Below are 11,244 nucleotides of genomic sequence, written 5' to 3' on the forward strand. Positions count from 1 at the left end.
AAAGTCATTAATACTTCAAAAAAGAAGTTCAAAAAGAAGTTGAAAAATGTTGATATATTATTTTCAATTAAATATATTAATATTTTATTTGATATTATGAAATAACTTTATTATTTAGATCTGCATTAGAAATAAAATTATTACCCAAAAATTGCACAATAACGTTAACATTAAAATTGCACAATAGTTTCTTGAAGTTTGGTGGAGATGTGAAGGTCAATGTTTGGTGATACATAAACAACAAACTCTTGGTATCCATGCAAAAATGTAACAGATGTGCTGTCGCCTCTGATGCTCAGATCATCAGGCCATGCCACTTTGCAACAGGTTGGCGCACTGAGCACATCATCAAGTTCCAGTGCTTGTCTTCTGAACTTTTCTCCTTTCCGACAGTCAACTGTCCAATGAGGTGTTTGTTTGTTTTCCGAGTCTCATAAACAGAGACTGTAATTTTACACCGTTCCAGAGGAAATTCAGGCAGGGAGAAAATAAACACCTCATTGAAGATTGTCATCAGGCATCGGGACACAGCAGAGGTTTTCTGATACCTTAGTCTGTACTGATTGCACTGAATGCTGATTCTGGCGTACAAGGCTGTGAACAGCAAATTTGATTTCAAACTATATTTCATCGATCTGATCTGTGATGGCCTAATTTTTGGTTGTGTAGATATGTGTGATTTACCAGTGTCTGAATGAGTCTCAGCAGGGACAGTTCTGACCTTTAGCAGACCAACCTCCAACCTCTGAGAAGTGGGAAGAAACTTCAGTGACAGCAACACCTCTCCAACAAGGTCCTGCCAGGAAAGTGAGCGAATTAAACAACAAGCAATAGAAACATTTTGAAGCTGTATCAAAGATGCTCATTTTTGATTGATTTGATCAAATAGACAAACAATGTATAATCAGGATTTAGAAAAGAAAAATGTAATTTGCAATTCTAACCTTCTGTGGTATCTGCAGCTCCTCCTGTAGCTCCAAGGGTTGAGAGATTTTTAACTGCCCCAGCTGAACCCTAACCTCTCCCAATATTGTGTTCCTGGAAAATGTGTCAAAATCCCACACCTAAGACAAACATCACTGAGTTAGACCAGACATTAATTTTCTGTTGCTCTAACAACTACTCAACTCTTAAGATTGTAAGTAAATTTGAAACCTTAGTCAGTTTTATATTTTTGCTGATAAAATAAAAAACATTGTAAACAATAAATGGATGCAATGCTCGACCTCCATCCTCAGATTGGTGTGATGAAGCATGTCTTCTTGTTGTTGCAGAGCACAGCTGAACTGATCTCCAAGTAAAGGATTACTGCCGCTCCTAATAATTTGTGTCTTCCACTCCTGCAGAACTGTCCATAGAATCTTCCCTTTCTCCTAAGAGTATACCAAGTAAGTCATTGACATAATTATTTATACCACATAAAAGTAAAGCCACACAGTATATAATGGTTTCATAATAATCATTTTTACCTCTTTGTCCCAATTATCCTCCAGGTTCAATCGGTGTGACTCTGCTCTCATTAATCGTACTTTCACAAATGACTGCTGGCTGCACGACTCTGTGTGTTCCTGAAGTCTTTTTACCTGCAAAATTGTGACCACTAGACGAGACTGCATCTGGTCATAGTAGAGAGAGAAACGCAGAGAGCCTTCCAGCTGGGAAAAGAGTATATAAAGAATGACACACCTGAGTGAAACTGGTTTTGAAACTGTGCTACGTTTTCTTGTTTTTACTAACTAAAAGGGATATTTGTGAAACCAAAAATAAAGAATTTTTTGCACAAAACGTGAAAAGTAAAAAATATGATAAACAACTTATTATAATGTGTCTTTAATTTTAGAAGACTGGAAACTGTTTCAGCTGTGGATCGTAATAGGTCACTTCTTCATGTTACTTGATATTGAGACATTGTGGATATTACATAAAAAATGTACACATGTAAGAATGTGCTACCTTTTTAATGCTGACTTTCTCATCAACTTCTCCCTCCGTCTGACTGGAGTCTGAGGATGGAGATAGATAGTGATTCACCCTGTGGCCCTCCAAGCAGATGTCCTCCACCTAGAGAACATGTAAACACAAAACTCCTGATAAATCACCTCCTCCAGTGTTTTTCATCAATTGTAGCATTTCTAGTTTTATTCTGAGCTTTAAAGTTTCCACCCTCCTTTGTTTGAACTGCTAATCGTAGTTTATGTACATAACGGCTTTTGCCAGAAGAAAACACGAGCACCTGAAAATATGTACGTTCACACAGTCCTCTATGTTCTTCTACAATCAAAGTTTGTATTTCTGTTTATGATGGTATTGGGTGTTTGCAAGCAAGTAAAATGTAACTTTCCTTTTATGCCCTGAAGTTGGGATAAGTAAACATTTGAACGTTTATTTTACGGAAATATAATCCTGTAAATTCGTGCACATCTTTACCAACAAGAAATTAGCTTTGCGACGTCGGCGCGCTAGCGCCCAGTGTGTATGTCTGTTCGGGCAACACGCTAGCACTTTAGAAGCAAATGAGAAAAGTTAACAGTGCGATAAATTGAACCGAATAAACAAAATGGTGAAGTCACTCTAGATCTTATCTTCAAGGCGGCATATTAGCGGTGAGCCACATGTAGCTTATTTTAGCGACGTGCTGGTACGAAGCATTTTATTGAGGGGCTTTCTGCATGGCTAGGTCAAGCTAACTCTACTCATATCCGTAACCTGGGTTCTTCTTTGAGCGTTACCAACAGATCTGAATCCTGTGTTGTATTGCCATTTAACGGTTTTACACGTACTATTATATATATTATGTATAATATTTTATGTGAATGGCGTCTTTATCACTATCAACTGAAAGAGAAAAACAGCTATTTTAAAAAGTGAATTTGATCAGAATAATCACTGGAGAATTGTGGATTAATCACAATAGTGATTATAAGTAATCATAATCACAGTATTTCATTGTTAATTCAAATAAATCATCATTCCTCAAAAGGTAATTTTACTTTAGTCTTGGGGTGCTAATGGGAAGGTTTTGCCTACAGTGTGTGTTATTGATATATTTTTAAATACTCTTATTCAGTGGCCTTAATCTGAATCAGTAGTTAAAATAGTCAATTTAATGGTTGAACTAAAATTTCTTTTCAAAGTTTCTGGATTTTCCATCTTAAAATTTGCTTACCTTGGTATGTGGAGGTCTGGAGTACAACACTGCCATTGACGGCCTTTCATCTGTGTACAACAACAGACTGTTTACTGGAATCAGAAGCAGACAGGAGTTAATTTGTTTATTACACTGTTAGTCAGACATGTCATTGACCAACAGTAATTCAACACTCACCTCTTGTTTGACGAGTACCTCTGTTATTCTTGGTTTGCTTGCAGTACCTAATGGTCTGCCAGCACAGGATCCCCAGAGCCAGCAAGAGTAGGCTGACAGAGAGGCCAAGGAGGGTGTATTTGACTGTATCAGAGACCAGTATCTTCAGCTGAGCTGAAAGAAGCTCTAATGGAGAGTGGGATTCCATTACGACGATCATGTGGTTGTTTTCACACAACTGCAATACTGGAAGAAGAAGAAGAAGAACGTTGAGAGCCTGTCAGGTCCAGGAGGAAAAGCAAGAATGAACAACAGGTAAGGTTCTGGCCCATTAGGGGATGGGGGAGCATGGCAGAAAATAGTGAGGACCATTGTTTAACCCATCACTTTAGTCAGCAGGCAGCACTTCACTTCTTTAACCACCAGGCCCCCACTGCCCCACTATATTGGTATCAGTTGATATCGGTATCGGAAATTAAATGTGTGGACAATATGTGCATATTGGACATCTGCAAAAAGTTAATATCTGACATCACAACTCAGGACATTTTGAACAATCAATAATAATTGGTCATGTTTTTTTTTATAGAAATCCCTATGGATTTCCCTTCAGGAAATTAAAGAATACACAGGATAAAAAGAAGTACTTGTGTTGCCAAGGAACAGGAAAGTCTGTTTTAAACAAGGTGAACATATTTCTTTCTGTTCCCTGTTGAAATAATACATAATAAAACTAACCTGTAAATGATAATTCAGCTCATCCTCCTCCTGCGTCTGTTTCTGCTGGTGATAGAAAGTCCAAGCAGTGAGACCTGGTCCACAGCAGCAGCAGCAACACATTAGCAGCCCTTATCTGCTCTGTTATCTTCTCACTCTTTTGCACATTTCACACACACACCTTCATGCACGATGCATGTGACTTCACTGGATGCTATTCAGGACAAACTGGTTTGATAGATGGTAATAGTGTTTGACATCACATGTCCTCATCCCAGGTTGGGCCTTTACTTTGGCACATTAACCGCAAAGCTTCTTTGCTATTCCAACGACTGGATTCAGAAAAAAACAAGGAGATTAAATTCCTGTTGAGCCAAAACATCACTGTGTGTTTGTTTGATATGTGGCAGGTGCAGTAACCACAGCCTGACATGACATTTAAAGGGATCTACGGGCCTGACATTTTCACTGCCTTCCTCCCTACCTGAGGCAGGTTTGAGTTTTAATTAAAACCCCCACTTCAGTCATGTAGCAAAAAGTAGGCAATACATGGAATACAGGTAGAATAAAAAAATAGCACATATAGCAATATTTAAGAAGCAATTCAGTGGTCGCTGACTTTTGACATTCTTGAAATAGGTTTTTAGAACTCGGAAGTAATAACATTTTTAAATGGATTAATCACATTAAATTGTGATGATAATTAATCACAATATAATTGTGTTATATATATAGAAGTCAGTTCCCAGGTCTGTGTCAGCTCAGCTTTATCACTGAGCAGTAACCAAGCAGCAGCTGTGCGTACAGACCTAGTAAAATGACAGAGATAATTCTCAGCTGACGTGACTCTGTGCCGTCTGCGTCCTGAAGGCTTTTCAACACCACCGTATCTGCAGTCTGGTCTCCTTTTGTTTTAACATGACTGACTGCTGACAGCAAGGACAGCGGAAGAAAAGAGCAAATGTAACAGCATTGTGTCCTGGCCTTTCAAGAATAAGGAAATGTTTCGGAAATTTATTTTTGCTCCTTATGAGTCTGAAGCTCAGAGTAATGTAAAGTAGTTAAAGGCAAAGGTAAAGTAGTTTCTTGATTGACTGAGGGAAAAAATTAACACAATAAATGCTGCAAGGCATGGAAGAAACTATAGAGAAAAAGAAAGAGCCGCTAGATGGCAGTATTGTCCCACCTTTTAGTGATGGAGTCAAATTGAATTTTGAATTTAACCAGTAAATGAAGAACTTATTTATATATATAATGATTCATTATTAATATTGTTATTTATTTATTTATATTGTATATATTTGTCAGATTATAAAATAAAATAACAGAAGATCTTACAAGCAGAGGGTCCTGGGTTCGATTCCTAAAGAAAGCACACTTTAAAATAGAGTTGTGCTGTAAATGAATAACAAATAAGGGATATGTGAAATATGTGAGTTAATAGTTTGGGAAACACTGGTGCAGTGACTATTCAAATTTTAAAACAAATTCAATTTAAATCTTAACTGATTTTCCAAGCCTTGTCGAGCAGGTCTAATGTTTGTAAATCAGGTTTAATATTGAGATGAATGTACTTATAATTATGTGTCATTATCGCCCTGTCAGAGCCGGCTTTCCTCATCCATTCAGTATTTGTGCTCCGATGGTTTGACTTTAATGAATGAGGTGGTCCATTGTTTCCTGGTACACACTGTTAGTTTGCAAATGTGCTGAGGCTGAGATGGAGACGGAGCAGAGATAAGGCTGACAGCACAGCTGATGGAGCTTATGCAGTCAGCACACAGATGGTTTCTCTGGCAGCTTCCTGCATGAGCCCAGGTTTTTCTCAAAGCCCCCGGTGCTTGGGAGCAGCAGATATGCCTGGGTGTCTCCTCCAGGTCATCTCATTTGGATTTTGGCTTTCGCTCTTCCCTTTTCAGACACATTATGTTGGCGCAGCGTGCACTGTGCAAATGATGAGTTGGTCGTTGTACAATGAGTGGTGCAGCGCTGCAGCGTCTGAAGCTGGAGGCAGTCAAATGGCTTTTCTCAGCATACACATTATTGCAGTATTGTCTCTACAGGAAATTGGACAAACTGTTGATTGCTTATTACAGCACACACACACACACACACACACACAAACATTACTACTGATGTGGTTAAGGGATTTTCAACATCGGGGCAATACTCATCAACATGCCAATGTGACTCAATTATATGTTAGAAAAACTACTATTAGAAGAGTACATAGGTGTAGGTTTGATTTGGTTTTAAAATGTTAAACAGGTTGGAGGCATGAAGAGAAAGGTAGTGTGTTCTATCCATCTATCCATCGTTGTAATGGAGCTGGAGCCATTCCCTGCAGTCAGTAGGGGTGGGTGTTGGGGTCGAGGTTAGACCCTGGACATTTGGCCAGTCAAGAAATAGTAGTAAATGACGATCTTAGAACCACAGCAGCCTCTGACCTGCTGACCTCAGACGATGGACAAGGCTGTACATTTCAACAAGTCTGAGCCCTAAACTAGAAGACTTACCTTATATTTTTTAAAGTTTTTTTTTCTTGCAAATATCTAAAGTAATTTAGACATCAACTCAAATGGTCAATATTGAGATTAGTTCTGTTTTTGTAGAAGTCAGAGGCCACAGTAGGAAATGTCATCTTTCCGTAGCTGTACAGTAGATATACTGTGTTTCCCTCGATAGGTACACAATGCTGTGTCTAAATAAAACAGCAACGTGGTGCGGTGACAGTCCACGTCCTCCAGATTTCACTGGCATATTTTAAAACACCTGCCTCAGGGTCCAAGCGACGCCTTAGATGATCAAACAGAGCTGAAAAATATTTACTCTGCTTTAGATAAAAGCCTGCGCTGACTGTGCAAATGTAAAGCTGGTGAAGAGTTACGTTTATTTTTTAATCCTTACAGCACAGAGTGGAGCTTAAAAGTGAAGGCAGAGACACTTACAGCAAAGGTACTGGTTTCAAGAGATACTTGAGATGTTCATGTTTTTCTTGAAATACACTGGCACACATTAAGCACTGACTGCAGGCACTGGAAACCAAAGTTTGGCCTGATGTAAAACAGCACTCCCTTAGTGAAAACCCAATTGTCTAAAAAGCTTATTTTTTGTACCAAAGCCCACAGATATATTTAACATTTTTTGCTCACAGGTACATTTTAAGTTTTCATCCTTTGAGGGGATCTGAATGGAGGATCTTTGACACCAAAGTACTACATTTAGACCTAGCAAAGAGGCAGCAACAGCAGTTTAACTTAACAAATTTTCTATGTTTATGTTTTGGTGTAAGAGTGCGATAAGTTTACACACTGTATGTAAACATCCTGGGAAATGTTTCTGCTGGAATTATATCAATATCCTACACAGACTTTGGCAAAATATGGATTTGATGAGTATATTGGTTGATGGTTAAACTCCTTGTGCCTCTGTCTAACTACATCAAATCACAAAAGCCCTGGGAAAACGTTTGAAGACTGGTACTGATCTCTGTCGTGTCAGAGCCGTGTCCCAGTGGGCGTTAATGTTAATTCCAGGCCAATACTTCCGTGATCCCGGAAGAACATATGAAAGAGGATCCTGTAGAAATGTGCTGTAAAGGAAGCACTATGAAATAATCAATAGGTTCCCATATTTAGATGCAGAAATGCCTCGTGGCGATGGTTCCATCCTGAATGTTGGTCCTCGTGTGATGTTGCTGTGTTTAAGTTGTGTTTAATAAGTGATGCGTTTAATCTGCTGAATCTGCTCGACCTCAGTTGTTGTTGAAGCGAAAATGAAAAGCATGCAAAGTGGCTTGACCTGAATATATTAAATAAATGATACCACTCAATTCCAAAAGGGGAGTCTCTTTGATTATGATGTGCATTATGATGATGTTAATATCACATGATACAGTACCTACAGTCGTTGACTTTACCAGACACTGGGATATTGAGTTAATAATTCATTTCTCATGTGTTTCATTGTCTCGTTTAAAATAAAAGTAATTTTCACCAATTCTCTACCAATTACTTCTTTGTCTACATCCAATTCTTCCACTGGAGGCAGTACAGAGTACACTAATGTCTATTTAACATTTAGGACTCGTGTCAAATCTGTGTTTGTGTATTTGTACATTTACTGTTGGTCTGAGCACATGCCCAGATGTGTGTAGAGCTCCCCCCCCAGGCTGTATCATGAAGGTGTTGTGTACATGACCTATGAACACGCAGTTGTTATCAAGGACGTATATGTAAATAAACAATATATATGTATATATATAAAATAAATTGGCCCACGCACCTCCAAGACCCAGACCCATTCTTGTAAAAATATATAACAATTAAATATCTCAAAAAACTTCATAAATCGTCAAAACCTATTTTAAGCACCCATCCAAAAAGTTTGTCCAAAAGTGAAGCTGTCGGCTGTTGCTGTGTAATGTTATGTAGTTCTGTGATAAACAGCAGCTTATATGTTTTTAAAATTGCTGAGGTGTCGTTGGTGCGTGGATTAAACAAGAGTTATCTCACTGGGATGTGTGTTTTCCCTCAAGTTTGTCACGTCTCTCCTCACGCCAAGCTAAATATAGAGCCGTAGAACAAAGTTCACCCTGCATCTGTTTGAAGTGACTAATATTTAATGTAAAATCCCAGATGGCTGCAGAGTGCAGTGCTCCAGGAGGTGCTGCATTCAAGGTCTGGAGATTATCCTTCTGTCTCTCTTGTGTGATACTTCTAACTCACCCTCACCCCCCCCAACTGTGACACAGAAGGTTTTCCGTGAGAAAACTGCAGCCGGAGAGATGTTTCCTGAGTGACGTTAGCGCAGAACTGAGGCCGACAAAAAACACAGGGATTACATTTGCCTTTCTTCTTGAGGTGTTTGGACGAGATTTTGTCAGAGCGAGGACACGGACGTATCTACAGCTGTCCAATCTCTGCTCTGCTGCCTCCTCAGCAGAAATGTTTAATTGGATGAACCTCTTTTGGAAAATCTACGTGTGGCTCATTTTTTATAATGATGTGCACTCGTAAGAAATCCACTCGCTTTCTTTCGCCGAGCGTTGTTTCAAAGAGCTCCCTATGTTTGATGGACCGAGAACAGCTGAATCATCTGCATACGCACCAACTCAAACTGTAATTAAAGCTCAGGTTGTTTGAAGAGAAGAATCAGAAAGCAGATGGTAGAGTTTTAACAGGGATGATGTATGGCTTTTATAACTGAGTGAGAAACAATCAATCTGTAATGGTGATTTGGACGGTAGTACGATTATTGATTAGCTAAGATACAGTTGGGATATCCGATATGCCAATATTGTCCAAACACTTTTTCAAAATTGTCCAATATATATATAGGCCTAGTAATATTTATTTATTTATCTGTTCAGTTGCTGGCACCAGCATTCTCCATACAATCCCCTGATTATTATTCCGCAAAACTATTTTTTGGCCACACATCATTTGGTCATTATCAAAGGAAAAACCAATAACAATTATTACAGATATTACACAATTATGCTAATATTGCATTCTTAGATACAGCGTTTGTATTCATTTTCATTTGGTAAATATACAATATAAACTCCAAATGTTTGCAATGACATTTTTGAAACTACCCATCAGTGACCCTGAATTGGCGCCCCGCGGTCTACATTTGGACTGCAAACAAAAGTTTGCCTTTTAAAAAATCATTTTTTTTCCGTGTTCTTGACACAGTTTAGCACATTCCTCATCTGTGACCTACCTGTGTTTTCCGTACATGCGGCCACCGTGTCCTGGACAAAGCTCATGAAGCAGAACTGCTCCGTCTACTTGGCTCCGCCTCGGTGATATATGCTGTGCTTGTGCAGTTGCATAACATATAAAGATTTAAGTGCTGCTGATTAATTAATGTGTATGGCTTTGCACCAGCGCCTCGCTGCGATGGGAGTTTGTGCGCCGGCTGCTGTATTATTCAGATTGCTTTAAAAGCATGTCAACTCAATTAGGGAAGTTCTGGTAGAAATTCCTTGTCCGTTTCAACATCTTAGGAAGAACAGCTCAGCACAGGAAAAGGCGAAAGATTCCAAGGGAAGATGAAACGATTCCAGATCTTTTTAAAGGATTGGTTTTTATAATATCTAATTTCAAAATGAAATGTTTTCTGCAGAGCAGAGGTGTTGCCATAAAAAAGGCTACCCCCTGAGTTATGATCTCATACTTTGTGGTTTGTCATTTATTTATTCCTGACCAATTCCACCACTCCAGTTAAATCCAAATCTTCCATCTCTGGAAAGAAGAAGTAAAAAAAGAACTATTTTCTGTAAGGATAATGTCATTTTTTAAAAACTTTTCCATATCCAGATCCTGGGGGTTAGAGCCAATCCACCAATCGTTGAGCGAGGGCCGAGGGCCTTCTAAAAGCAGCACAGACACTGTAGAAGATAACCTTTTTCTTTTGTCTTCTTGCACAGCTTTTGCTTTTATTATGTCCCAATAATTGACGCCAGGTCTTTTAATATGGTCCATGTTGTGCGATGCCTTCGCGGGACCATTGCTACTCATTCGTTTTCAGCACTGACTCGTTCCTGTCAGGCATCTTGCATTAACTTGTTTGACCCTTTTGTTTCCTAAGGGTCTCACTGATCTGCAGGATGTAGGACGCTGTGCTGCTCTTGTCCAACCTGCACATTTTGTTAATGGTTGTTATGCTAATGCACTGACAGCAGCTGAGAGACCTGAGGTCAAAGCTGCCGAGGATGACACAGCACTGAAAACAAAACAGGAGTGAAGGAGGTGATGCTTTAAAATACAAAAAGTCATGAAGTTCCACAAGACTCTTTTATCTTAAGACATTTTATTAATCTTTTCCACTTGACAGTATCAGCCAAACACAAACATTAAAAATGAGTGGAAAAAAAAGACACATAAGTTCCATCACAAACTTTAAATCCCATAAATGTATATAGAGCTGTCTGTAGTTTGGTTAGACTATCCTTCATATATTAAATCTAAAGCAAAGTTGACAAAGCCATGGGGGACTGAAGCGCGTCGATGAGGCTGAGGGTGGAGGTTCAGGGGCGTGGGACCATTAGGTCAACAACAGGTCTTCTCTGTGGAGTTTGGACTTTTGGTCAGGCACAGCATGGACGGCTGAGACAGAGGTGAGGTCAGAGCAGCGTGTGTGGAAGAGCTGAGGAGACAAATGTCTAGGATTTCAGGTAGAGCTGCAGAAAACGGGGACTTTAGGGAAGAGGTGTT

At 39.2% G+C, this 11,244-nt stretch overlaps 1 protein-coding gene across 1 annotated transcript; it reads right to left on the reverse strand.

Moving 5' to 3' along the window:
* Window positions 1–162: 162 nt before the first annotated feature.
* Window positions 163–3,532, reverse strand: syt19 (synaptotagmin XIX). Its single transcript, XM_008311059.3, has 8 exons — window positions 3,326–3,532; window positions 3,167–3,240; window positions 1,954–2,061; window positions 1,470–1,655; window positions 1,227–1,373; window positions 945–1,064; window positions 685–796; window positions 163–594 (listed from the first exon to the last, which is right to left on the reverse strand). Exons 1-8 carry the CDS (start codon window positions 3,522–3,524, stop codon window positions 296–298), a joined length of 1,245 nt encoding a protein of 414 aa, XP_008309281.1. The 5' UTR covers window positions 3,525–3,532; the 3' UTR covers window positions 163–295.
* Window positions 3,533–11,244: the final 7,712 nt, after the last annotated feature.

This window comes from Cynoglossus semilaevis, chromosome 6, assembly GCF_000523025.1.
Source record: "Cynoglossus semilaevis isolate Cse_v1.0 chromosome 6, Cse_v1.0, whole genome shotgun sequence".
NCBI classification, from domain to species: Eukaryota; Metazoa; Chordata; class Actinopteri; order Pleuronectiformes; family Cynoglossidae; genus Cynoglossus; species Cynoglossus semilaevis.

What these genes read in the sequence shown, in the direction of transcription:
- syt19 (XM_008311059.3), bottom strand. Translation starts at nt 3,524, where the DNA reads ATGATCGTCGTAATGGAATCCCACTCTCCATTAGAGCTTCTTTCAGCT. An exon ending in AGGATAATTGGGACAAAGAG is followed by an intron (nt 1,374 to 1,469) that starts GTAAAAATGATT and finishes GTATACTCTTAG; the next exon opens with GAGAAAGGGAAGATTCTATG. An exon ending in AGCTGCAGATACCACAGAAG is followed by an intron (nt 797 to 944) that starts GTTAGAATTGCA and finishes CTTTCCTGGCAG; the next exon opens with GACCTTGTTGGAGAGGTGTT.